This window comes from Clinocottus analis, unplaced genomic scaffold (assembly GCF_023055335.1).
Source record: "Clinocottus analis isolate CAN_PGR_092001 unplaced genomic scaffold, fCliAna1.0.p SCAF_16, whole genome shotgun sequence".
Lineage (NCBI taxonomy): Eukaryota > Metazoa > Chordata > Actinopteri > Perciformes > Cottidae > Clinocottus > Clinocottus analis.
The window spans coordinates 2,360,368-2,387,986 of NW_027175887.1; the positions used below are offsets into that span (position 1 = coordinate 2,360,368).

At 50.1% G+C, this 27,619-nt stretch overlaps 3 protein-coding genes across 7 annotated transcripts; 2 read left to right on the top strand and 1 right to left on the bottom strand.

Annotated features, from left to right (window-relative positions):
- Positions 1–535: 535 nt before the first annotated feature.
- trappc5 (trafficking protein particle complex subunit 5) lies at positions 536–9,017 on the bottom strand. 2 transcript variants are annotated; one of them, XM_068579266.1, is made up of 4 exons: positions 8,799–9,017; positions 2,854–2,967; positions 1,879–2,191; positions 536–1,794 (listed from the first exon to the last, which is right to left on the bottom strand). In XM_068579266.1, the coding sequence occupies exons 3-4, from the start codon at positions 2,146–2,148 to the stop codon at positions 1,498–1,500; spliced, it is 567 nt and encodes a 188-aa protein (XP_068435367.1). In that variant the 5' UTR covers positions 2,149–2,191; positions 2,854–2,967; positions 8,799–9,017; the 3' UTR covers positions 536–1,497. The 2 variants fall into 2 exon arrangements, with proteins under 2 accessions (XP_068435367.1, XP_068435366.1); XM_068579265.1 differs by having other exon boundaries at positions 2,820–2,967; positions 8,799–9,014.
- On the top strand, positions 4,590–7,586 carry pglyrp6 (peptidoglycan recognition protein 6). Of its 2 annotated transcripts, XM_068578768.1 has the most exons (5): positions 4,590–4,656; positions 5,298–6,101; positions 6,186–6,396; positions 6,480–6,774; positions 7,525–7,586. In XM_068578768.1, exons 1-5 carry the CDS (start codon positions 4,590–4,592, stop codon positions 7,543–7,545), a joined length of 1,398 nt encoding a protein of 465 aa, XP_068434869.1. In that variant the 3' UTR covers positions 7,546–7,586. The 2 variants fall into 2 exon arrangements, with proteins under 2 accessions (XP_068434869.1, XP_068434867.1); XM_068578766.1 differs by lacking the exon at positions 4,590–4,656 and having other exon boundaries at positions 5,116–6,101.
- wizb (WIZ zinc finger b) lies at positions 8,501–27,619 on the top strand. 3 transcript variants are annotated; one of them, XM_068579261.1, is made up of 18 exons: positions 8,501–9,051; positions 9,543–9,723; positions 9,827–10,013; positions 10,190–10,265; positions 11,137–11,285; positions 11,368–12,975; positions 13,941–14,378; positions 15,303–15,731; positions 17,797–17,943; positions 18,377–18,910; positions 19,002–19,436; positions 19,529–20,035; positions 20,185–20,730; positions 20,821–21,032; positions 22,903–23,215; positions 24,109–24,265; positions 24,685–27,281; positions 27,372–27,619. In XM_068579261.1, exons 2-17 carry the CDS (start codon positions 9,625–9,627, stop codon positions 25,055–25,057), a joined length of 6,210 nt encoding a protein of 2,069 aa, XP_068435362.1. In that variant the 5' UTR covers positions 8,501–9,051; positions 9,543–9,624; the 3' UTR covers positions 25,058–27,281; positions 27,372–27,619. The 3 variants fall into 3 exon arrangements, with proteins under 3 accessions (XP_068435362.1, XP_068435364.1, XP_068435363.1); XM_068579263.1 differs by having other exon boundaries at positions 22,966–23,215; XM_068579262.1 differs by having other exon boundaries at positions 9,546–9,723.

Here is a 27,619-nt window from a genome sequence, read left to right on the forward strand (position 1 = left end):
TGACTGACGTCTGCGCCCACAACAATCCTGAGCGTCTCTGTGGGGAAAGTATGACGTGCTCACTCTTCCTTCAACTAGTCTCCAGGCAGATACCACGTCAACATGTGTGTGTGTGTGTGTGTGTGTGTATATATATGTATATATATATATATATATATATATATATATATATATATATATATCTATATCTATATATATCTATATATATCTATATATATATCTATATATACATATATATATATCTATATATATATATATATATATATATATATATATATATATATACAGTCAAATACAGACTGTTATTCCATCTTCATTCATGGTGCCAGCAGTAATAAGTAGAAAGAAGCATTATGGATGAACTGAGGTCCCACATTGCGTTACGTGGTCATGGTGATTTAGTCACTTGTTCAGCAGGATGCTTTGGTCCCGACACACACACACACACACACGCACGCACGCACGCACGCACACACAGCAACCAAGTTATGCAATTCATTCATTATTTGGATTTTTTACATTTTATTTATGGCGTTCAATGCCTCTGTCACTCTGTCAGGAATACAGTTCTCGGGGGAGGAATGCTGAAGCCTTTATTCACTTTTTATTTTGTTGGCCTAAAAGTATTTCAGTTTGCCAAAGATGCAGAGTTGAAAGATATTGAAGCCAGCTCATAAAACCCCACGTGTTTATGTTTTGTTACGTTAGTAATAACCCAAAAGTCACACACTAAATAAAATAACAATATATTCAAATACAAATGGTGACAATATGACCTCTGTGTTGTCAATGGCAGCTACGGCCTGATCATGAATCTATTTCACAGAGATGAAACACGCAGCTGAAGTGTCACTGGAATGAAGAAAAGAAACTCTTAGAAATAAACTTATGTCTGTTAACTACAATATTGTGTAGCAGTGTTGTGACACTATCTTTTATCATCATTCTATAAACCAGGGACGCTAATTATCTGGCGTGCATTTAGTTGGTTCACTTTCCTCCTATAAGGCAAAGGCTGCACATTACAATCACTTTCATCATCAAATAATCTGTTTGAGTGTTTTTTCAATTCATTGTTAAATCGATAAAAAAAAGGTGTAAAAAAGGGCCGTCACAATTTCCCAGAGCCAAAGGGGACATTATTTAATTTATGTTATTTTACGATGTGGTCATAGTATTACACAATATCTTCATTTCCCCTGAATCATCAGTGATGTGACAACGTGACATGAAACTACAAATAAAAAGTGATTTTGAGGAAACAATTTTGCGTCACTTCATGAGGTACGACAGGAGTGAGATGATCCACAAAACAAACAAAAAAAGGATTGAACCAACAAGCCGCATGTTTCCCGCTCTGGCCGTGGCTCAGCACGGGGCAGTTGTCGGTCCATAAAGTCCATCCTGTCTCATCAGAAGTCACCACCAGAAGTTCAGTCATTGACAAACACGAGCCTGGACGACTTCACGTTTTACTGGGTGGATCTCCGCTCTTCCTCATCTGCCATCCAGAGCCTTGTCCCTGGCTATGACCGACTCGTTAAACTTGATCATCAGCGTGGTGCCCTTGTGCCAGTGGGCGGTGACCTTGGCGGGGAAGCCGCTGTGCGTGAGAATGGCCTCCACGACGCCTGCCGTGAAGGCGGCGCAGTTGAGGCTGCTGTTCTCCTTGGGCACGGAGATGTACGCGTTGATGAGCGGCTCCTTTTCGATGATGTAGTAAGTCTTGTCGTCGTCGTTGGCCTGCTCCAGCTTGTCGGCTTCCTTCCCGAACAAAGACTTCCAGACATTAACCTAAAACAAAACAACCACAGTTAGTTTAAAAGTGACTTAACTCTAAAAAAAAAAAACATCGGTGCATGTTTTCCATTTGCTCACCTTGATGAAGAGCAGCATGTTCAGCACTTTGGTCTCCCTCTTGCCGTTCTTCTCCCTCAGCACCAGCACGTCCAGCAGGCTGGCTCCGACGCTCTGGCCCATGTCCGCCAGGCGCGTCTGCAGCTCCGACACCGAGTACACGCGGCTCTGACAGTACTGCACCATCTCGGAGAACAGCAGGGCGAACGCGCTCACGCTGACCTCGGTCTTGGGCCGGGTCAGGGGTCGCTCCAAGATGTTGGACTTGCCTCGGGTGAACCGCGTGTCCATTTTCTGTCGGTTGGTGGGAGTGGTCCACGGCACAGGTCAGTATCTACCAACACACACACACACACACACACAGACAGCTCATTCATAACTAGTTGGTGTAGTTTGCGACAGGGAAGCACTGGATACGTGGGTACTTACGGGTTTCTGTTCATTTTATGGATTAAAACATGATCTCCAGCAACTCTTTACACGTGAGGAGACTTTTGTCCACATTGATGTGTGAATTATTTAAATGTCTTATCTGAAGTGTCTCAGCTGAAGTGTTCTGTTGATCAACTAGTTAAATTAGCTCATTTACCACCAATGACTCTACATTGATCACACGTCACATTCTCCACGATGGCGTTTAATGGGTTCACGAGAAAGAGAGAAAAGGTGTAGTTCTCCCATCGCGACAGATACAAACGACACATTATTTTCATCAACTCTCGCGGTGCTAACTGTGAGCCGCTAACGAGCCTTCAGAACCCAACAGACAGCTGATCGCCAGTGATGTTAGCCGTTAGCCTCCCGAGCCAAACATGCTAGCTGGGACTTTCCGGTTTAAAAAAAAACCAACTGCACGCGAGCCCTTCCAGCTGTGGACACGTGCATGTTTAAGAGAAACAACACGCATACCGAGTAGATCACTTATTTATAAGTAGGACGTATTTCTTGAAGGATAAACATACCGTGCTGAGGAACAGACGAGCGACTGAACAGTACCTTCCGTCTTCTTCTTCTTCGGTTACTTTCTCAATGGTCTCGCATTGAAGCAGGTTTAGCGCTGCGCCTCCTAGCGGACCGGAGCGTCACCGCACCAACAAAGACTGCAGTTACCTGTAGTGGACATGATGAACAGTGCATGTTTAGGCTATAGTGTGGGTAAAACAGATAAAGAAAACAGTTTTTCGAAGTTTATATATATTTCTTGTCTTCTGTGCAACTTTCGTTGAATTATTTACAACGCCATCCGTGTCTTGTCATGACCTACTCTTACTCCATTTTATAACCCCTCCTGTTACCTTTGAATTTGCATGTTTCCAGATTGTATTTGACGTCTCTTTTAATGTCATTTTGAAGTAAGTTGTATGTTTTCTTGTCCCCAATGTGCTCGTTAGAGACGCTTCAACTCAGGTCGGGACAACCGGACGAGTTTTATCCCCTCGGAATAAATGTTGCATAAATGATCTCACATTTAGTTTATAATGTATAGTTTCCCCAGTGTTGTTGTAGTTGTTCATTAGTTTGTTGTCGTTTTGTTTTTGCTTTGTACTTCATCTCATCTTCCCCCTCCCCCTCCTGAATGCTGCCGCTTCTCTCCCTGGAGCAGAAAGGTAGTGGCCCCTCCCTCCTTAAGTACTGAGTTCACTTTGATCAGCAGTGAGCCGGAAAATAGAATTTACTCGCATGTCTTATATAATCAAGAAACTTAATATTGCCAAACTTTCTACTTAAATGTTTCCTCTAATAGGTAATAAAGGTCATGCCCCCTCATTGTATTTTTAGGAAGCTGAGCAATGTTGGGGAAAAAAAAGAGTCACAGAACTGTTGGAGTTGTCACACACAAAAGTCCAAAAACGTGTCTAAAATATATAGATCTCCTTTATTTTGGATGCATCAAATGATGCGTTTGCTTGTTTCCAGACCATTATCACAGCAGGTGTTGAGACTATTCCAGTAACCGTTATTAGTGTGGTGCTTGTGGAGACACCTTATCGTTCTTGTTCCTCTAAAAGGTCTTTACTATTACAGATTACTGTAATTACACATTTATATCTTTACCCTTTGTTATTGGCACCCTTGACCTTCTGCAATGGATTTCCCAGTCCAGCTGTAGACTATAATACTTCCTCTTCTTGTCCTCACATGGCTGCTCCAGCCTAAACACAGTGTCCCTGTGTCTTTTGGTCCCAACCGTTGCTGCATTTTTCACGACAAAACCTTTACAAAAAACAAGAAATAAAATCGGTGCGCACACACTTTTGTCACTGCTGCCCAGCAAACACGTGATTGTGGTAGTAGGACTTCCCCAGTTTTGAACATCAACCCGAACCCTCTTATTGCCCCAGAGAGGACTGCCAGTGATTTGTACTGCAGTGAGGAGTTTGCTGCCGGCTGGTTTTTATTCAGAAGGTTTCTTTTCTCCTTTCACAAGCACCGGCTGCATTAACGAGGAGGCTGAGATTTAATACGGAACTTGGGAGTTTCTCAAAAGCGTCCGGCGGTGTGCGTGGAAAGACCTTGAGCGGAAATGACCCGAAAAAAAAAGAGACTCAGACTCGGACTGCAGGTGTCAGATTCCCACATTGCTCAGCGGGCCACGCCGAACGGCTGAACGCAGGCGTATCTACAGTAAGTCAACAGTTGCATAAGCGCCCGCTCATTATGCACAGGGGAACTTGTATAAATAGCAGGAGGCGTGGAGCCGAGCAGACATTCGGAAACGCTCACACCTCAGGATGGCTAAAGGCTGCTGGGGACCCGCCACGGCGCTCGTTGTGGTGTTGCTCAGCACGTATGCGGAAGGTAAAGACGTTTGCTTGTTGTCGCCCGTTCAGTGAGATGCATTGGATGTAATGTGGCAGGTCATGCCTCTCCTCTCTACCTCTTCCGCTGACATGGACTGTGGCTATTTGGATCGTGGTCCATGTGTATACTTCTCATTATTTGAATAGTTTCTGTCACATTCATGTAGCGTTGCTCATTCTGGTCACATGACATCTGTTGCTTCTGTCCATCCGGGGAGAGGGATCCTCATCTGTTGCTCTCCTGAAGGTTTCTTCCCATTTTTACCTTGTAGAAGGGTTTTTACTATCTTTATTTGAGTTGTTCCTGATCTGATGAGTGAGGTCCTGGGACAGGTGTGTCATGTGTACAGATTGTAAAGCCCTCCGAGGGAAATCTTGTATTTGTGATTTGGGGCTATACAAAATAAACTGAATTGAATTGGCATAACCTGGACTGACTTCAGTGCAATTATGTTTTCTTGTTCCCCGTTTAATCTGGAAAAGCTTCTTCACAATTGTGCACCTCATTGGAAACTTTTCCTCAGACTCGTTTGGATTCTGTCGGGCCTGAAGCTCAAATAGTCCATGTATGAGCTCGAGCAGTAGGCGCATGCGTCATGGAGGTTGTGACATCCAAATGTTTGCTGTCCTTGTCCCCAGCTACGTCTTCCCGGCACATGGATGACTTCATCGCGGCGGTGAAGCGGGTGGAGGCCGGCGCCCCCGGGTCAGGCCCGCTGGCTGTGCTGAGGAGGCTGCGCGAGGCCGCCGGCCTCAACGACGCGTTCGTTCGGCACTTCCTCGGCAACGCCGACTCCGGCGGTGCCGAATTAGACGCCAGCCTCTCGGGTTACCTCAGCACGGCTGTGCGTCACAGGGTCACCGAGGATGCGAAAGAGGAAGGCGTTGTCCTGACGCCCGACGGCACCACCGTCGCTCTCGCGCCCCTCCTCCTGGGAATCGAGGCCGGTTTCCTCGCCAGGTCGGCGGGCCGCGTGCGGGGCCTGTACCAGCTCACGCTGGCCAACGACCTGGACAGCTCTCCTCTCCTGGGACCCGACGGCTGCTGGGACAGCGTCACCTCCCCTCAAGTCTTCACCCTCCTCGGCAGCCCCTCCGCGCTCACCGCCGCTCGGGTCAACGGCGGCATGGACGGCGCGGTTCTCGGGACGGAGGTCGCCGACAAAAGCAGGCGCCCCCTGTCGCTCAGCGGCCTGCTGACGGAGTACTACGGCCGCCCGCTGGAGAGCAAAGGACTGGACGCCGCCCCGCGCCTCATCAGCCGGCGCCGCAGGGAGAACTTCAGGGGGCTGGCCGCCCCTCCCGTGCTGGCCAGACAGGTGTTGAAAGCGGCAGAGCTGCGGCGGAGGCTGACGGGGCGCTCGAAGATGACGCCGAATGAGAGGAAGCAGCTGGCGGCTTTGGTGAAGGAGGGGATGAAAGAGTTCGTCCACCAGTACATCGGTGAGTGAAAGGATTCTGAAAACAAACGGTGTCTCCAGCCGATTTTTATCCTGCGCTCGCTCACACGTCCCCGTCCCGTTTCAGATTGCCCGCCCATCATTCCTCGCTGCATGTGGGGCGCAGAGCCGTACAGAGGAACGCCCACCATGCTGTCTCTCCCCCTCACCTTCATGTACATCCACCACACCTACACACCGGGCGAGCCCTGCCTGACCTTCCAGCAGTGCGCCGCCGACATGCGCTCCATGCAGCGCTTCCACCAGGACGACAGAGGCTGGGACGACATCGGATACAGGTGCAGCCTCGTGTCCGAACAGTGTAACCCGGCACCCCCTGACTCCACATATCTCTAACTTTGCCGCCGTTTTCCCTCAAAAGCTTCGTCGCGGGCGGCGACGGGTACCTCTACGAGGGCCGAGGCTGGCTCTGGCAAGGGGCCCACACCAAGGGACACAACTCCGTGGGCTACGGGGTTTCCTTCATCGGCGACTACACCACGGCGCTGCCTTCCCAGCATTCCATGGGGCTGGTGAGGGATCAGCTGGCGTCCTGCGCCGTCGGCGGCGGGAGACTGATCGCCGACTTCGTCGTGCAGGGCCACAGACAGGTGGTGAACACTTCCTGTCCCGGCGACGCGCTCTACAAGGAGATCAAAGGCTGGGAACACTTTGGGGTATGTACTCGATGTCAAGGGGGCGCGAAGGGGGCGAGCTGGTCAGCTGACCTCTGAGAGGGAAACTAACTTGAATATCCAGAACACAACTCCGGCTCCAAATTGCCCGTAATGCCCTGACGTAAGAGTCAGCGGCCTTTTTTCTATCAGGGAGTGTCTCCAAGCTAAATCTTCTAATCCTCCCTTCGGGACATGTCAGGACAGACCGGGGTACTTTGTACAGCTGTTTGCTCTTACGGTCTTGGCAAACAGTTCTCCTTTATTTGTTGTTGCTGCATGAGTGTGTGTAAGTCCTGCACTTATGTATGATGTTGAAGTACTTGTACCGTACATATTGTACTTTTTTCTATATTTATTCTAGGTACCCTCTGAACCTCTGAGGGGGATTCATTCAAATTACTATTTTAAGCTCAAAGTGGTCTAATTCTAAAATATGAGATAAAAAAGAAGCCATTTCACTGCAGAATAAGTATGTTTGATATTTTAAGTGAATTATGATAATACTGTAGTGCGATGGGTTATTACTTTTACATGGATGTATTGATGTGTTGTTACTTTTACATGGATGTATTGATGTGTTGTTACTTTTACATGGATGTATTGATGGGTTGTTACTTTTACATGGATGTATTGATGTGTTGTTACTTTTACATGGATGTATTGATGGGTTGTTACTTTCACATTGGTAAAAGTTCTGAGTAAACTACATAACGGTTTCACTGATGTCTTTCCCTATTTCCTTCGTTTTAGGAGGTCAAGAAAGAAAAATGATCTGCTTGGCCACAGAGAGAGAGAGAGAGCCTCGAGTGAACCAAAAACTCAAACCCAATAAATATTTGTTATCTTCTTATGTCCTCATTGTTGCCACTTCTTTTTCAACACTATGACGTGTGCTGCATTCAATCTGGTGTGAAACGCAGTCAGGAAAGTAACTGAGTACATTTACTCATACTGTCCTGAGGTGTATTTGTATTTGACGTACAACGATTATATTCTACTTTATACTTAAACTCTGCTACAATTCAGTAGTAAATATTGTAATTTTTTTCCACTACATTTATTTGATAATTTGCTAGTTACTTTTCAGGTTCATGTTATTAAAACAAAAAGTAATTAACAACGTTATTATGATGTAATACATACATTATATGTTAAGATATCACATACTATTACTACTATTACATTCACAAACTACCCAGCAGTATATAAAGTAACTAAAACCGGACGCATTAGTAATGTTTACATATTAATGCACCAATGATTAAAATCTAATTTTGTAAAACAATACATGTATAATGAGTACTTTTTCTTTTAGTGGCCTGCTTGAAGTATATTTGGACGCTAAATCTTTAAAGTAAAAAATGTTCAAGGCTGTACATTTACTTGTGACAAAGTATTGTCTCCTTTGTGGTATTAATACTTTACTTTTAGTCAGTACTTGATGGAAAGTGTCCATGATGGTACAACAAACAGTTCCACCTCGGGCCAGAAGAGGGCGCCAGACGACTATAATAATAACCGGCAGTGAGGAGTGTTTCTGATTTACATCATTTTGAATATTGTATTACACTAACTCAAGACACACTGGTGCGGCCGTCGTCGCCTCAACGCGCGCGACACATCTGTGACGCGTTTTTTATGAGCGTGCTGTTCACCACAGTGGAGCAACACTGCTGCTAACTGACACGAAATTGCCACCAAATGTCAATTAAAACTTCACCTGTCTCCAGAAAGCGACGCCCGGGACAATTAAACGTCCGCGCGCGGCCCGTCGACCCCGTAGTCTCGTGTTATCTCGCAGAACGAAGTGTCCTCGCGACCCAAAAACGCGTCAGAACCGAACCCCTTTCGCACGCGCCGGAGTCGCAACGAGAACATAAACAGAAGAGCCGTTAGAAGCGAAACGGAAGAAGAAGAAGAAGAAAAAGAGAGAAAAAGAAAAGTTGAACTTACTCAACTTGACCCTGTCGTTTGCGACTCGAAAAAACTCTTTCCCCGTCGCCCTCCCCGTCGACGTTACTTACGTACGCAGCGTGCCCGCGAGCCAAATAACATGGAGTCCTGCGTCTGGCATCTTCGAGGGATCCATGCGAAGACCTGAGCGGCGCTTCGGAGGGACAGGTCCGTCCCCGCGGCGGGAGCAGTCGAAAAAGACAGCCGCCGGCGAGCATCGTCTCGGGGCGGTGAAAGCCTCCGCGCCGTCCTCGGGACTATGACGAGCGGCGCTTGAACGAGACAGCGTTTTCCACTGCGACCCGCAACCCAGGCCGGAATTCAGTGAGTATTTGCACACACTGGAGGAAGGAGGAGAAGAAAAAGCCCAGCCCTGCAGCTGCTGCTGGGCGTTTGGTGCTTTTTTAAAACGGCATCGTGCGCGGATGCGGTGTTGTTCCAATCACCTGACAACGACCGGATCGATACCACGTCCTCTGGAGCAGCAGAGGCCAGCCCGGTGGGGCACCCGGGATGTACCCGGGCATGTTGCCTGCTTTTTTTTTAGAAGGGGGGCATGGGCCTGAGTGGAAAGGCTACTTATTTATGTCACCAGCTGGGATCCCCATTTCATTCTTTGAGAGCAGGCATCTTGTGAAAATAGGCCAGACAGTCCAAAAACCTGCAGTTGGCAAAAACATGCATGAATAAATAAAAAAAAAACTGAGGACAGATTCTGCAGACACTTCCATTCATGTGCTTATTGATTCTTCCATCACAATCTGGGACTGTCATGGATGAGTGGTGAGAAACTTTTATTATGTGTATGTGTCCAGAAGAAGAGGAGGCTGCACGATGTAGGACGGCTGGTCACCAGTGGGACTCCATACTGCTCTCTGGGGTGAGGGGTGGGGGACCATGGAGCCAGAGGGGCGACCCCTAACCCCAGGGACCAGCTATGGGCCCGCACCCTCCACCTCTGCACAAAACCCCACCTCCCTCAAATGCACCTTACAGGTAAGGCCCCCCACGTCGAACCTCGCCATCACTCGTCGCCTGCCATTCCTGCCATCTGACTATATACGTATATGTAATAATACTTTTACTATCCCCCTTCCAGTCCTCATGTTCTCCAAATGTGAGGGACGGCCCGATGTCTGCCAAGCGCTCGAGGGTGGTGCGGGCCGGCGATGAGGGCGCTCGGCCCAGCGCAGACCCGGGGAGGAGCGCACAGAGGAGATTCAGGTCCTCAGCCTTTCCTTCCTCCCTAAGCTGGGACTCTGACTCGGAGAGAGAAACACTAGATGGTAACACATGGCTTAATATACACAGTCGTGTAGTAGCAGCTGAATACATGATGACCCCCTTATTGTTGTCAATGAGGATTCGGTGTGCAGCACTGTATCTCTTATATCTCTGGTCTGTGACTGTAGGGTGATGTTGCTGTGATTGTTTGTTTTGTGTGTGCTGTTGTGTGTCTCAGAGGAGGAGCTGCAGCACTTTTCTAACCCTCACGGTCTGGCTGCTCACAGCCCAGGATCCCCTTCTTCTGGACTCAGGTGAGGAAGAGGAGGTGGAGGATGAGGAGGAGGAGGAGGAGGAGGAGGAAGGCAGCCATGTCTGCTGCTTAGTTCAGGGAAAACATCCGGAGAGAAAACAAGAGATCACAAAAGGCAGATCATCTGGATATTTGAGTCTTCGTGCTAAGCTAAGCTAATCTAACTGGCTTTAACACTCAACTCTCTGCAAGGAAGTGAAGACTAACTAAAGCTTTAGTGATGCTAAAGTCCAAATTGTATAGCTGGTTTCCCTCCCATGACACTTGACACTCCCATTTATTAATGTTTAATTTCCCAATTTGAGGGCCTAAATGCTGTCTCAATATCGAGCCACAATCTTCTATCGCGATAACTTATGTCACAATAAATGTTTTCTGGTAACTCAATAAATAAGTAGACCACATGGTTTTATGGTCTTGTGTGACTAAAATAATTGACAGATGAAAAGTAGCGATTATCTTTTCAGTTAATTAAGAACTTTAGTGTGAAATGATCAGATTTTATGATCATTTTTGTCATTATACGCTCGTTATGAATTTAGACAAAGTGATTATGTGTCATTTTTATTGTCAATTAATCTGTAAATTGTATTATTTGATTTATTTCCCTAAAAAAACTTTCCCAAAACCCAAAAGGACATCCTTAAAAAGCCTTGTTTTGTCCACAACGCAAAGATATACCGTTTGCCGCCACTGAGTAAAGAAACCAGGAAGTAATTACATTTAATAAACTGGAATTAGAGAATTCTTACTCAAACCGATCAATTGTTTATCAAAATAGTTGCCAGTCAACAACTAATCGACTAGTTTTTGCAGCTGTATGTTTCACAACTTCTTGTTAGAAGTTGTCATGTAACTGTTTTTCTCCCCAGCCTTGATCGCGAAGACGGCCAAGAACGTAAAGAACCGCAGCACTTGCATGGCGACACGGACTGGTCTCCTGCCGTGGAGGGGCACGCCGGCGACCACGAGAGCACAAAGACAGAAGAGCCAAATACGTCTCCGCTCGGCCCGACAGACTGTGAGTAGCGTGAGGACGAAACCCAGATCCGCCTGCGTACTTGAGAGCCTCCATTCATAGCTCCTCCGTTTTCTCTTCGCAGTGGCAGACAGCGACGCGTGGAATGTATCCGAGCTGTTTCAGTCCAAAGGAAAACCAAAGGACGGTTGCCAAATGGAGGAGGGGGAGGGGGAGGAAGGAGGGGAGGGGGTGGGCCACAGTGAGGGAGAGAAGAGGCCCAGGGGAAAAGAAACTAAGGAGCTTGAGAGGGATGTGTACACCTTCCCCGGAGACTCTGACCCAGAGAGCCCCCCTCCCGCCCCCTGGGCTCATTGCACATTCATTCAGCGGTGCCGGAAGAAGAGGGTGCTGCTCAGGCCCTTCTCCGGACTCGGCACCTTGAAGCGCACGTCGCCTGAGACCGGCAAGCTGGCGAGGGCGAGTCCTCAAAATCCCCAAACCGCTGAGACGGCACAGCCGGATCGAGGTGCGGGGGCGTACGGTTTTGAGGAGGCCGGCTTCGGAGAGGCAGCAGTGGACGAGCCGATGACGTTCGGGGAGAGAGGAGGGAAAGAGGGTGACGAGGAAGACGAGCCGGGCGAAGAGATCTTCACCTGCGTGGAATGTAGCATTTACTTCAAGAAGCAGGTCCACCTGCAGGAGCACATCGTTGAGCACTGTCAGAGCGGCGCGGCGGGCGGCAGGCGTTCGGGAAAAGCCGGACGATTTCGGTGCGTCGAGTGCGGATGGAACCTTCCGAATCGGCTCGCACTGGCCGACCACCACAAGAGGCACCAGGAGTCCCGTCTAAAGATCTTGGCGGAGATAGAAAAACTGAACGAAAACGGGAAGGCCAGAGAGATTCAGAAGTTCGACGCTAAGACGGTGAAGCACACGAGCTCGGGCGCGGCCGTTATGCGAGATGCGGGCAAAGCGCCGGAACCAGAAATGGTGACATCCCCGCCGCTTTCCCCGGTCCCGGTTTCAACACCAGTTCTGGACTCGGACGGCGTTCTTCCGAATTCAGTTCTAAGTCCGGCTCCGGTCCGAGGTGTCTCCGCCAGCCGCCGGCGCTTCGTCTGCACCAAGTGTAACTTCAGCACCAGGACGTCCCAGGCACTGGCCAATCACACCAAGACCCACAACAGAAAGAAACCGGCTCGCCAGGCGGAGCCCCAGTCCCCTGGGGCGCCATCGTTTCCCCTGGCCTGCGGTCATTGTGCCTTCTTGACCTCCAGTCAGACTGTAATGAGGGAACACCAGAAACTAGTTCACTCCACCAGTGGGGCGCTGGCGGATGAGGCTAGCCAGCGTTCGAGGTCCGACATGGGCGCTCGAATTCAAAAGCCCTCCCTCGATTCTGATCAACTCGCTGGATCTGGATCTGGATCCTCTCACGATGAAACCAGAGGCGAGATCCAGCAAGGAGCCGCCGCCTCTGAGGGCGGCGTGACGCCAGACGGCGCCGCAGCTCGGCCCGCGAGCCAAGTGGTCTTCAAGTGCGTTGGGAACAGGAGATTTAGCAGAAGAGGGAAGACCTGGACCGATGTGGCCAGGTTTCTGGAGGAAGACAAGCTGACAGGGACTGAAGAAGGAGAAGAAGAAGAGCAGGACGAAGAGCCGAGTTCAAAACTCAACACCGAGCGTTCCCAACAAGACGCCAAGTCACCTGTTGGAGTGAAACCGCAAACCAGAGCACAACCGTGCACAGGTGAGACTCAATGTCAGATGAAAGACTCTCATACTGATGCTACATTATTATGTACATGCTCACATTGGATAAGACAACCGTCTGATTTCTGCTCACGGCTTTGTGTTTGTAACTGTGCTGAAAACCTGATCACAAGGAAAAAACATTGAAGCTGCACTTGTAAATATAATTTTATCATAAACAATGGATCAAATGACCACGGTGTACAGTGACAATGAGAAGAATCACTTTACTCTGCTCTTCCCCTTAGTTCTGCGGCGCATTTTAGCATCTTTAAGCTGATCGTTGTACCTTTACGGCTCACAGTTTTTCTATTTAGTTTCACTCTAACCACTCTGTGTCATTTCCAGGCCGCGGCAGGCGTCTGTTTTCAGTAAAAAAGCTTTGAAAACCTTCTGTAGTGGCCCTGCTCAATGACAAACAGCTGACAGTAAACAGATAGCGACTAGCTTGATTCAAATAGTGGAGCATTTAGCAGCTAAAAAAGCCAGAAATTTCCCCTAGGAGTTGGTGGTGACCAAAAACGGAGCTTAAAGTAGAGTGAAGATTGGATTTACGTTGGTGAGGTGGACTGAACACAACGACAAATGAATGCTAATGTTGCTCCGTGACTGCTGGGTGTGTACGGAAAGCGTTTGTTCCACCAACAAGGAGCTTTTCGTGTAAGAAAGCTGTTGAAGGGTTTGTACGCATTCTCATATTTCTGGAGCAGAAATCTAGCCGTGTTAGCACAGTTGTTTGTAATCCCTTTACTCGAAAGAGTAATCAGATGCATGCAAAAACTGTGCAATAATCGGATTACTACGCTGCATGTAAACGATTTGACATAGTGACTTAAACCAGACCCAAAACCTAAGATGCACATGTTGAATTTAAGATAAGCATTCTGTTTCCATTTCAATAGGATTGTTCGGTTCATTCACAATTTACATTATTATTATTATGGTAATTTCTTGTCTCGATAGAGGACTGCGCAGCACAGCAGAGCGCCACATTATCGCTCCCCCCTGAGAAGTGTGTGAACGACGCAGACGAGCTGGAGGTGGAGAAAGACGGAAAGGTTCTCTTTCTGAGGAGGAGCAACCGGGTTCCCGCCGCGCCCGCAGAAACCGACAGCGAAGACGACGTCGACATTGACGAGGAGCGCGTGCGGCGTCTCCTGTCGGAGGGCTTCTTGGATGAAGACCCGGACGAGATGGGCGAGGACTCCGAGGCGCTCAAGTGTGTGGAGAGGAAATGCCCCTACTGCCCGGATCGATTCCATAATGGCATCGGGCTCGCCAATCACGTGAGGGGCCACCTGAACCGAGTCGGCGTCAGCTACAACGTGCGTCACTTCATATCCCCCGAGGAAGTCAATGCCATTGAGAGGAAGTTCTCCTATCAGAAGAAGAAGAAAAAAGGTCAGCGGCTCGCTGCGTGTTTCTCTCTCTCGGCTGTGTGGAGAGTCTGAAGCCCAGACGCACTTTGTTTTTAATATATGCGTGACACATCGACCCTGATGTGAGCCGTGCGGTACGTTCGCTATGCCATTATTCTCTTGAAGGCCCGTTTCAGCCGTAGTCCAAGTGTGAAGTTAGATTGTCTCCTTTGTGGATTTCTTCTTTCTATAAATCAAATTTCTGGCTAACTGCTGGGGGCTTCCTTTTAGCTTAGCATGCTAAAATTAGCTAACTAGCACTAAACAAAAGGTACAGCTGAAGACGGTGAGAATGTCTTTAGTTTTGCAGATATATGATCACAGACTAAAGTCATCAATGTGAAGGGTTAAGTGGTCATTAAAGTGAGACGACACATCCTGTGGGGACCACGAATGGGCACCAAATTAAAAACATCCTACATTTGTCGGGACATTTCACGTTCACGTTTCACATTTCATGACAAACTGTAACCTGGTGGAGGACAAGTCAGGGGATCAGTAGGGTTCATCCTCAGCGGACCATGACCGTATGTACAAAATGGCACTTTATCCTACGGTGGTTAAGAGAATTCAATCTGGACCAGTCGGCCTACAGCTGTACTCCATGTTATGTCACAACTGTGGCTCAGTGGTGAGCAGGGTCATCCTTCAATCAGAGGATCGGCGGTTCAAACCCCGGCTCCGATAGCCCATGTCGATGTGTCCTGAGGCAACACGCTTAACCCCAAAGTGATTCCTGTAACTTTGTGACTGTGTGTACATGTTAGTTACTCCTGACACTTGCGTAGTAGCTCCTCCCATCAGTGTGTGAATGATGTCATGTCGCGGTAAAGTGCTTTAAAGTGATCGGACGTCCATTCAACATTTGCATGTCTCAACGTGTTGCCCTCACCCTCCTTCCCCACAGTTGCCAACTTCGACCCGGACACATTCAGCGTGATGCACTGCGAGTTCTGCAGCGCCGGCTTCGACACCCGGGCCGGCCTGTCCAGCCACGCCAGGGCCCACCTCCGCGACTTCGGCATCACCAACTGGGACGTCACCATCTCGCCCATCCACATCCTGAGGGAGCTGTTCTCCAGCAGGCCCGACCTCACCATCCCCACAGCCCCCCCCCGGAGCACCGGCTACTCAGAGGACGAGGAGGAGGAGGAGGAAGAAGAAGAGGAAGAAGAGGAAGAGGAGAACCAGATGGAGGCAGGGGAGGGCATCGTTGAGGTAAAGCTGGAGGGAGAAGACACAGGCGAGAGGACGCCGAGTACGGCCGTCCTGGATGCGCCGCCTCCAGCATCTCCTCAACCTTTGAAGGAGGAGGAAGGTGTTGAAGAGAGTGAAGGTAAGCTCTCATTACTGATCCGTCCTTAAAAGTACGCGACCAAAGCACCAAACTCATGCTGGCGGGTTTCAGCTGGCGCTTTGAACTTTAATCACGGGGCATGTCGCTTCAGTAATGATGCCCAGATGGTTCAATAAGACTGTTATAAATCCATAAAGCAGTGGAGAAGATGCTGCTGTTTTAAGGGCCTCTGCCTGTTTTGCTTTTTACCACTGAATAAAAAAACCCTCCTTGACCCGGGTGACACCGCTGTGCAGTGTGGAAAGTGTTAGAATCAGGATGGTGGCTGTGGAGAAAATCAAGCCTTAACGGAGAGAGAGAGAGAGGAGGGAGGGGGAGAGGGAGGGAGGCAGGGAGGGGGTATGTGTGTGAGTGCGAAAGGGAGAGTGAGAGAGAGAAAGAGTCACTGATACCCCGTGGTTGATGTGGCACTCGGTGCATTTCATCCCAACCTCCGCCTCCACTCGATTGGTCACGCCTTAGCTTAGCGGTGCATATGGGGGCAAAATGGCTGCTTCCACCTCCCCGTAGACCCAAACAATAGCGGCAAAAAAAAAAAAAAAAAAAAAAAACTGTCTGGCTTCGGCTGCTGCCGGGGAGTCCGATGCACTGCGGTTGCGGACCGGTGAGTACCGCGCGCTGAAATTCCCGAGCACCCGCGTGCCCCTCTTCTTCTGGATCGCATCCGGCAGTGCGCGTGTCTCGCGCCGCATCCTCTGTCACATCGCAGCCAGACATTCAGCCATTTACAAGGGAGAGAGAGAGAGAGAGAAAAACTCATCATCATCATGCGAGACTTATGTACAGCAAACCAGTGTCGCGCACAGCCGTGCAGGTATAGCCCAGTGACACGCGCGTCCACAAAAAAAAGCTCACAAAGCGGGTCATTGTTATTGTTTCGGGTTGTTTCTGCACGCGCGGATACATAGTGATGATTACGGGGCTGTTGTGATCAGTTTGTTTCCTTTAGCGTCCGTGGGTTTTCTTCTTCTCTCGCTCTCTCCCCTTTTTTTTATTGTGCACGTCTGGAATGACGTCCAGTATTTCCAATGCTGCAGGATCTGTAAAAATTACCTACAGTTGCCCAATCCTCGCCATTTTACTTTGCTTTGATTTTTGTGATAGAGGACACGCTGTGCTTTCAAGTGCACGCATTTGTGCATGTTTTATTGTAATCAACTGAGCGCGAGATCGCGCAGGTAACTTTGTAGCCACTATTCCAACTTATCCGGATCAGCGAAGTATAATCGAAGTATCACTTTTTTTCTTTTCCTTTTTTTTCTTCCTTCTTTTTTTTCCTTCTTCTTCTTCTTCTCCCCTTTTGGAAGTATCGGCTCGCTCGCGTAGTGTCACTCCGCCGTGAATGGACACTAAGTCAAGTTAGCGGGTTGCTACTTTGATCCGGAGGTTTTGTTCTTTAAAAGCTACCCGGCCGATCTGTGTCATTGTCTCCGTGATAATAGCCGGTGTTATAACGCTGCGCTGCGAGGTGTCACATCGCTCTTTTACAGTCAGGAGATGAACTGACAAGCGCAGAGCCGCCCACCAGACAGAAAGCATTGTCTGTCTCCGCGTCTCCTCTGATTTACGCGATTTTGTCGCATAAAATGGCACTTTTTCTTTTTTCTTTGGTCCCGGGAATGTCTGACTGCAGGGGGGGGGGACGAGACTGCCATGTTTGTTTCATACAGTAGTGCAATTATGACTTTTTTTGTTTTGTTTTTTTTTTCTGTTTCTTTTTTTGACAGGGATTCATTTCTGGATGCATTTTTTTTTCACTTGCACCTCCTCACGGGTGACGTTATAATGTGCTGTTATTGCAAGAGCTGATAAATGATAGGCAGAGAGCTGAGGAGGTTTTCTTGTTTCCAGCCTGCGTCTTTTAAATGTATTAATACGCTTTCGAAGGCTGACTTATTCTAGGAGCATATACATTAATTGCCAGACACTCTTCAGTTGAACAGTTATTCTCCCAGTCACCTAATAAGGCCTAATTAACATGGCATTTCTTCCCTGTACTTACACTAGCACTATATTATTTTTATTATTGTCTGTCATGTTTTAGGTGAGGAGGAGGAAGCAGCTGAGGATGATGAGGACGAGGAGGAGCCCCGGCGTCCAGCACTGGACGGTCTGAGCTCGAGCCGGACACAGAAAGCCGAGCTGTGCAGCGTGGACTCGGACTCTCCCGGCGAGGATGCAGACTCCAAGGGTGAGGGGGAGTAAAACAGAACAGTGAACGCTGACCCCCGGAGAGTTGACGGGGGGATTGGAGTTGCTAGAGCAGATCTTCATCCTGGCTGTCAGCAGGGAGATTGTAAAACTGACCCTAGGTCAGCGTCGGGGAGGGTTGTCCCCAGTGGAGTCTTCAGAGGTAGACGAATGTATGTTAGGAGCTAATGAGAGCACCTCGAGCACTTGGCTGGTGTTCCTGCAGACTGTGAGAGAGGGGAGGAGGGAAGGGGGAGGGGCAGGAAGTGTAAGCGAGGTGAAACATCCTCGGAGATCTCCACGGCCGCTAAAAGAAGCCGAGCCTCCCGCTGTTACTTTGTGAACTTTGTGTCTTTTTTTTTGTTGATGAATTGCTCTGAAATGAGGCTTCCCTTCGCCGCCTCTCACCCAGCTGTTCTTGCCTCCGTTCGCAGTCCACGACTTGAAGTGCGCCGTGTGCGGAGCCCAGTTCGAGACCCGGCGCGGGCTGTCCAGCCACGCCCGCTCTCACCTGCGCCAGCTGGGCGTCGGCGTCTCGGAGAGCAGCGGGGCGCCGATCGACCTCCTCTACCAAATCGCCAAGGAGTGCCACGCGGGCGGCCAGGCGTTTCTTCCGGAGCCCCTTTCCTCTGTCGCTCAGAAGGATGAGGAGCTAGGAGACATGGACTTAGACGAGCAAGCCATCCCCCTCTCCATCCTGGCCAAAGCGGTGAAAGCTGTACCACCCTCTTCCTCCTCCACGCCGTCCCCGTCACCCGGTGCCTATCCTGCTCCTCCGCCTCGCTCCGGCTCCCCGTCCTCGGTCGTGAGGAAGGCCCCCATTTCCTCCCTGCTGCCCGTATCTTCCCCCTTGCGCTCCCTGGAGCACAAGGCCGGGGGAATGAAAAGCTTGACCTCGAACCTCTCTTCCGCCGTCACAACAAAACCCATCTGGGCGCCGCAGGAGAATGACGCTCCTCTCAACCTCAGTGAGTGTCTCTTCGTAACGCGTCTCTCGTTGGAAATGTGCCTCAGTTCAAGTTGTCTTACGTTTTGCTTGTTTCTTCCTCCACGCCGCAGCACTGGAGGTGGACCCCAACAAGGACATCGTCTGTCAGCTGTGCGGCGCCTGGTTCGAGACTCGTAAAGGTTTATCCAGCCACGCGCGGGCCCACCTGCGGCACTTTGGGGTGGAGTACTCCGAATCCAAGGGCTCCCCCATCGACCTGCTGAACCAGCTCATCGACACGGACGCCTTCAAGCACAAGGCCGGCGCGCTGCAGCTCGACGGCCACGCGGTGCCGCGGGGCCCCGCCGCCCCCAAGCGCTCCCTGCTCAGCCTCTCTTCCTCTTCGTCCCTCCTCTGCAAGGTGACCACGGCCGGCGGCGGGTCCACGCCCAAAGCTACCTCTTCCTCCGCCCCGCGTCTGCTCGGCCCACCCGCCAAGCGCCACAAGTCCTCCTCCATGAGGGTCTTCCGCCTGAGCAGCGGCGAGCTCATGGCCCTTCCACACAGTGAGTGTCGTTTCGCGGGATCCATGCGTCCCGATGAGGTCGTAAAGGCTTTTTGTTTTAACACATTTTGGTTCACTTCTTTAAACTTCCAGGTGAACCGCCAAAGGAAATAGGCTGCGAGTTCTGCGGGGAGTACTTCGAGAACCGCAAAGGCCTCTCCAGCCACGCCCGCTCCCACCTGCGGCAGATGGGCATCACCGAGTGGACCGTCAACGGCTCGCCCATCGACACCCTGAGGGAGATCATCACGAGGCGGGGCCTGCCTTGCGCTCTTCCTCTAAAACCTCTCAAAACCCCGCCCCCGTCCTCTCCGGGACCCCCTCGCTCGCCTCTGCCCACCTCCTCCTCCTCCTCTCCCTCCGCCACCCTCCTCGGCCGCCTGCCCTTCGCCTTCGCCCGCCCCTCCCAGTCCGCGGCGTCCAAATCCAGCTCGACTCCTCCGACGCCCGCCAGCGGGCTGATCCTCAAGCTGAAGCCGGAGCCGGTGCAGCTGGAGGTCACCGCGCCGGCAGCCACGGGGAGGTCCGCCAGCCTCTCCGGTGAAGACGCTCTCAACTGCAGCTGGAGCAGCTCCGACAGTGTGTTCCCCCTGAACTTAGGTAACGTGGATCCTCTGTGTTCCTTCAGAGTTTGAGCACATTTTAAGGAACTCTTGGGGAAACAGATGTATTTACCAGTAATGTTTTAGTGCTGTCTTACTCTCCTACTTTGTTGTTTTGTTGACCTCCACCCTCTGGTCTCTCCGTAGCCATGGCCCATGAGGCGGAGCCCACGAGGGATATCCGCTGCGAGTTCTGCGGGGAGTACTTCGAGAACCGCAAAGGCCTCTCCAGCCACGCCCGCTCCCACCTGCGCCAGATGGGCATCACCGAGTGGACCGTCAACGGCTCGCCCATCGACACCCTGAGGGAGGTCATGCACAAGAGAGGGGCGGGCCCCTCCTCTCACCAGGGAGTGAAGAAGGAGGCCAGCCCGGGGGCCAGCAGTCCCCCGTGGGAGAACGCCGAGGGTTTGGGCGTTTCAGGATACCAGTTCTCCAAGTACCGCAAGTCTCCGCTCAGCTTGCTGCAGTCGGGGTCCCGGCTCATCAAGCAGAGCCTGGGCCCCGCGTCCGCCAACCCGCCCGCGGGGAAGTTCTTCAGGCTCTCCCCGCTGGGGAAAAGGCCTCTGTCTGAGGAGGCCCAGCCAGTGGAGACCGCCAACTCACCGCCACATCAGCTCAAGGCCTTCTCACCGCTGCCACATGATTTTTCCTTCAAAAGAAAACCCTCCCCAGACAAGCACGCACACCAGGGTGAGTTAGTGCGTGTGTGTCTACCTATCCAGTACCGATTGTATTCTTTTAAAGGACGGTTCGCTCATCCCTTTTTTCTGTCATTTTCAGATCCCAGTTGCGAGCTGTGCGGCTTCTTCTTCGAGAACCGCAAGGCCCTGGCCAGCCACGCGCGGGCCCACCTGAGGCAGTTCGGCGTGACGGAGTGGTGCGTGAACGGCTCCCCCATCGAGACGCTCAGCGCCTGGATGCGCAGCCGGCCGCAAAAAGTGCTGGAAATGCATCGCAGCTACATGCAGGGCAACCGCTCCACCCTGAAGAAGGTGAGCCGAGGTCACGGCGAGGCGCGGCTGGTGGTTCATTTCAGGCGTTCTGACTTTTTTTTTCCGCACTTAGACGAAGTGTTTAGTCGCGAGTGTGTGTTTTTTGCTTTCAGAGAAGAGAAATAAAATATCAGTAGAAGAACTTGTGCCTCCCACAAAGCGCAGCTTGCAACACAAGATCACAACCTCCTGTGCTACTTCTCTGACTCTCTCTTCCCTCCCGAGGTCTTTGAATAGGCGTCTCGCTCGGAGATCTAACGCGCCTCAGCTGGTGGCGCGACAGACATTTTGTGTCTTGGAAAGCTTCAGAGACGTGTTGTCTAACAGCTTTGAGCCTTACTGTAGACCCTGTGTCTTTACACCCGGCAAAAAAAAAATCACTGTGGGGACAGATGCCAGAGCGACTCAGCTATTGACTTGATAGTTGCCATAGTAACCAGGGTGCCTGGCAGCTTATGTTTCATCCTCAGATAAATTATGGCGTGCTGTTGATAGGAGAAAACGTACGGGAGGGGGGTTTCTTCTTCTTCTTTTTTTCTCTCCCTTTTCTTTCTTTCCCTCCTGAATTAGTTTCTGGTGCATTTGCGTCATTGTCGCACCTTTTTCCCCGAGCTGTGATGTGACACACATACAGAGCGGATCACCTTTTAAACGCCCTTGTAATCATCGCTGTAAAGGGAGGAAAGAACCACCGACGCTGCGTGTATTGTTCTCTCCGCTGCTCATTTCATGCATGATTTCAAATGGACCGACCACGTCGACCGTTAATCGATTGAGCCAATCGACAGACAATTAATGAGCAACTGCTTTGGTGATTAATGAATCAGCAGCATCATCTTTCAGGCAAAAAATAAATCAAAAAATGTTAAGATGTCATATTTGGTCTTTTTTTAAAATTTGTTCCCACTGTTTACTGACATTTTATGGAGCAAAAGATGAATCAAGATGCTTTTAATTGCAGCTGATTAGCCCTCTGGGTCAGGGGGGAGGACGGGTGGAGCGCTGCTGTGAATTGTGTGATGTCGCCAAACGCTTTAAAAAACAACCAATAAGAAGGTTGACCAGAATTGACAGGGATGCGAGAGGCCTGTCAATCAGGTCTAATCAGGAAAGGAGTGAAAACACCTGTGTGGGTGGACTGCTGCGTGCGGAGGGGCTTTAAAGAGATCTCTCTTCTCCCTGAATAACAATGAGATGCCTTTTCACGGATACTAATATTCCTCACGCCGCCGTGGAGCTTACAAATGCACCACGCGGTCTTCAAAAAGCACCAAAAAAAATCGATTAAATCTATAAATAAATAAATCCCAATCAAAGAAGTGCACCACTGCTAAAATATGTGTATGTTGTCAGTCAAAACCTTTCTGTTGTAAATTAAAGGAATATTTTGACATTTATTACCATCAAGTCTCCGTCTGTACGGTTAAAAACGAAAGCTGCAGTCGCTCGGCTAAATTTAGCATGTTAGCTTAGCATGTGAGCCCCTGCGGCACAGAAACCTCTGTAACACCACAACGTTGGCCGTTACGTGCTTGTAGTAATCAAACAAGGAAGAAAGAATCATGCGTGTTAGTGAGCTTTTAATGTGCTGGTATGTGGGCGTCTTTATGCTAAGCTAAGCTAACCAGCTGCTGGCAGTTGCTTCATTTTTTCAATCATCAATCAGCCACTCCTAAGATGAGGATAATAAATGCTGTCAATGTTATATTAATAGTGTATTGATAGATTTGCTGCCATCCGCATTATTTGTCCTCACGATGACCTGATGAGAACAGCTGGTGAAGTTTAATTTAGCATCAGGACGTGGCAGCACGTGTCTCTTGTTTTGACACAATGTTGATTAGAAAACTCATCTCTGTCCCTCTTCCAGAAGAGCAGCTCACCTCTCACTGCGCCAACGGATTCTGATCATATCCTCCCCATCTCATCACAGAAGGCCTCCTCTTCCTCCTCCTCCTCGTCCTCCTCCCAGTGGTCGTCGTCGTTGGCCGTAAGCCTGGTGCGGCCGCTGAGCCGCGAGGTCGGCCAGGGCTCCTCCAGGACCGCCGAGCGCGAAGCCGGTCTCAACCCGCCGGCTGCGTTCAGGCCCGGCCGCGGCAGTCCCAGCCCCTCGCGGCTCGCCGCCGGCCTCCCGCTCCAAGCACAGGTGGCGCGCAGTGAGCTTAACGTCCGCCTGCCCAGAGGTACGTCGGGGACACGGCACGTGGTTTTGTTCCCGTGCGCTCCGTCGGGTACATACGCCCGCCTGTGCCATTTACCCACTTCTGTACGTTTCTAGGTCGCGCTGGGCTCGGTACGCCCCCGGAGAAAAACATTTGAACAATGAGCCCACTGATGTCCTCTGACGTCGGTCGGCTGTTTTTAGCCGCATTTTAGCATTTGTCAGTTGTTCGGTCCACCACTTTGGTACAGACGAAAATATATCAGCATTACTTGTGTTTAGCGCTAATTAGCCAATGTTAGCATGCTAACAAAACACACACACACAATTGTAGCAAAGCTGCGGCTTAGGGGAATGTCAGTAGTTTCACAGGCATTTGGTCCGCTAAATATACAGCTAAAGCGTTAGCATTTTCCCCACGTGTATGTTAGCAATAGCATTTAGCTCAACGAAGCACAGAAGTACGGCGCAGCTAGCATGGCTGTCAACAAATGTTTTTTTAACTTTTTTGGGGGGGAATATTAAGCTTAAATGTGGGACACGAGATGTCAGGCAGATAAAAAATAAAAAAAGTCTGTTATAGAAAAATAAAAAAAACACAGAAAATGAGGCGTTTCATCAGGGGAAATAAATGTAATGTTTGGAAAGACACAGATCTGCGCTCGCCTTTGTTTTCAGCGAAGCAGTCAGTGGCCTTTTATCTTTAGTTTTTTTTTACATTGAATTGCATTATTTATTTATTTTATTTCTTTGAAGAATGCTTGTTTAAAAATGTACCTTGCGAGTCTAAAATTAAATAAGAAAAGAGAGAAATATTGCAGTTTTTAAGACGGCTGGGTTGAGAGAGAAAGCGCATCTGAATGACTGCACCAAGCACCGACCCTGATCGCTCCCCTTCCTCCTCCTCTTGCTAAGGTTACGAGCGGCGGCCCTTGAAGCACCCGTCGTTCCCGGACGGGACGGAGAGCCCTCCCAAACCGCCTCGCACAGGCACCGTCCCCGCCCTGGTGCCCAAACCGCCCTCCTACCCGCTGGTCAAACTGGTGGGCAAGTTCTACACCCTGAAGTGCCGGTGAGTGAAACCCGTGAGGAGAAATGTTTGGGGGGGGCTCTTTTTTTTTTAACATTAGACATTTTTGGGACAGCGGCATTAATAGAACTGTCAGGCTACTTTTTAAATAGTCCAGTAATCCCCAGGAAGCAATCCCCGACCCCCATCCCCCGCTGAGCAGCGCTCCACTTTTAGCCGCTAATGCGCTATATTGAGAATCCTGATTCATTTTGAATTTTCAGGCAACAACGCCAATGAGCGCTTAACTTCTGATACGACAACAGTTTCAACAGTCGGCTGCTCCCGAGGGAGCCGCCGAGTTTTAATACTGTCGGTCTGCATTTCGTTTCTCTGTTGCTGCAGCCACAGAATATGTAGATGACTTAATTTGCACTATTCCATTTTTTCAATATGTTTTTTTTTTCCTCTCCTCGTGTCAGATTCTGCGAGGTGGAGTTTCACGGCCCGCTGTCGGTGCAGGAGGACTGGATCCGACACCTCCAGCAGCACATCCTCAAGATGAACTACAACAAGGCCACCGAGCCCAAAGCGGTCCCGGGTGAAGCCCCTCCCCCGCTCCACGCCCCCGCCTCCGCCCCGGCCTCCACCTCTACCTCCAGCACCTCCTCCACCACGCCGACGCACGCCTCCCTCCCGACCCGCGACGCGCCCCCCGACCGCCCCTCCGCCACGCCCCCGGCGGCCGAGTGCGCTCCGCCCGTCACTGCCACGGTGATCGCCGCGGTCTCGGAGGAGCAGCCCCCCCTCCCCCTCCCGCCAGCCCCCCTCCCCCTCCCCACCCAGACGGTGTGAGGTCGACGCTCATCGCTGTCGATTTAGCTCCTGGTTTTTTTTTGCTTCTCTTCGTCCATCCGCTCCTTTCCTTTTCGGCCTTCACAGAGTGTTTTTTTTTTCGAGAGGATCGTTTCCCCTCCAAAGAGCCCTCTGAGCCCCAAGCACCTTTTTCTCGAAGCAGCTTTCTGGACTGTTACTAAGCCCTGTTACCGGGGGAACGAAGCTCTCCCGGCTGATCCGCGGCCGTGGCGAGTACCGCGAGGAGAGACGAACTGGTGTTTTTTGTGATTGCCTTGTTTCTATTGAATGTCCAGGTGTTGACGCAGACTTTCGCTGTACCTCCCTCCTCCCGGTCACCTGGTGATTTAGGGGTTAATGTAGCCCTTTATCAAGCTTCAGCCCTCCTGTCTGCTACAGCCCTTTTCCTTTCATGACCAGGGCGCTACTAAGACGGTGAGACTCCTATCAGCACGCCGGCCTCTCACCTAAACGTCCCAACGGAGATTAATCGACATGTATAATCACGGCGGTCTCCTCTGGTCGAGACTTCAAACATGTGGTAACACTAAGTGTTAAAACAGGCACTTTTCAACGGTGACTTTGTCACTCGGCACTTAATGAAACGCCCGTTTCTTTTTTCAAACGGGCGGGATTTGACTTAAAGACTAATTCCAATTGGTTAAAGGAGCAAGAAGTGGAAGCACACCCACAAGGGGAAAGCCCCCCTTTGTTGACTTTACAATGTAATTATTTCCCCCCAAAAATATACATTTTGCTTGAATGTAGCTTAAAGCACCTATTAAAACCTTATATGCACACCTTCATACACAATCAAACATACGCCCCACGTTATGTACCATTTCATGATGTCACTACTCCAAGGTCTGCCTTCTGCAGATAGTAGCTTTCTTTTTCTTTTTGTAGATGCAGGGCCAAGGTTACTTTTATTTTTCCACCCAAGTTATTATTTATTTATTATTATGCATCTGAATGTGGTAAGCTAGGTCATTTTAAAGCTAAAGTAGAACTTTGGAATGTTTGAAAATAGGTCAGCGGTGCACTTTTACACTAGTGCACACAGTGTGTGTGTGTGTGTGTGTGTGTGTGTGTGTGTGTTAGTTCGTATGATTGTGTACATGCATTGCAGATGTGCATTTGTCTCCCGGTCTAACGAGAGAGGCGGAAGTAAACCCGCTGATAGCGACGCCCCGTCTCCTTAGCTCAAAGTGGACTACACGTGGGAGGAGCCTGTCTCATCAGGACTTGAACTGCATCCGTCATGGTGTGTTGGGATGTGCCAAAGAGTCTGTTTACTTCCTTGTGTTGCCTCTGTAAAAGCTGTTTACATTGGACCCGGCGGTGGAGGGAACTCTGCACAGCCATCGAGTTTCCCCGAGTTCCTCCACGCCGAGCGACGGCCTGAACCAACCCGGCGGTCGAAACGCATCCGCCGCCGACGCACAGCAGAGAACAGACGACTCGGGGGCCGCTCGGCGGGACTCGTGTCGGTACTGCGGGGATTAGATTACTCCGAGTAAACATGAACGCAAAACCAAACCGGGCTCTTGAGAAGCGCCCCAGTCCAAACGCAGAAACCCCCTCTGACCTCTGAGGTCCGTTTCCTTCAAACAGTTGCTTCAGAGAGCGTTCACATCGATCCAGAACTGAAGCAATACCTTAAAGGGGTCCATGTAGGCTGCGATCCAAACGACAGCCCCCCCCAAACCCTTCTATGGAGTATAGATACATACTATATAACTACATGTACTTAAGAAACTGTTGATGCTAGTAGAGCCATCAGCAGTTCTATTAGCGAGGTAGTTTAAAAAAAAAAAAAGAAGAAAAAAGTAAGTGATCTTAATTCCTCTATCGTGATTTGATTTCAACCTTTTTGATGCTCTGTATTTTTTATTGCTCTGTACATTTCTGTATTTGCAGTCCTGCGAGGTGAATCTTTAGAGTATTTTTTATTTTTAGTCTCTCCGAGCTGAAACTTTCGGTGCTGGCGAAGGGAGTGTCGCAGGTCCCGGGGAGCCGGCGAGCGGCTGGACGTCCCGCTACGGCGGGACTCTAATACGCAGCAGGTTTTGTTAAAGGGGAGCGCGATGCGCGGAGCGACTCGACCTCCTCTTCCTCCACGAGGGGCAGCGGAGGCCGAGGCCTCCTGCAGGTCTACGGTCTCCTGCAGGTCTACAGTCTCCTGCAGGTCTACAGTCTCCTGCAGGTCTACAGGCTCCTGCAGGTCTACAGGCTCCTGCTGGTCTACAGTCTCCTGCAGGTCTACAGTCTCCTGCAGGTCTACAGTCTCCTGGAGGTCTACAGTCTCCTGCAGGTCTACAGTCCGCTGCATCCCGGTTCCCTCTTTAAGATTACCTGACATCAAGACTCAGCTGGTGTAACCGGCTGTTCTGTGTGCGTGTGTGTGCGTGTGTGTGTGTTTGTGTGTACGAGTGTGTAACGAGACGGACGACGTTGGCGATTTAAGAAGAAAAAGATGCAGTTGAGGAAACATACTGTACACAAAAGGGTTTTAAGTGAATCAACTCCCAAGAACAAACAATAAATGTGATTTCAATTTCA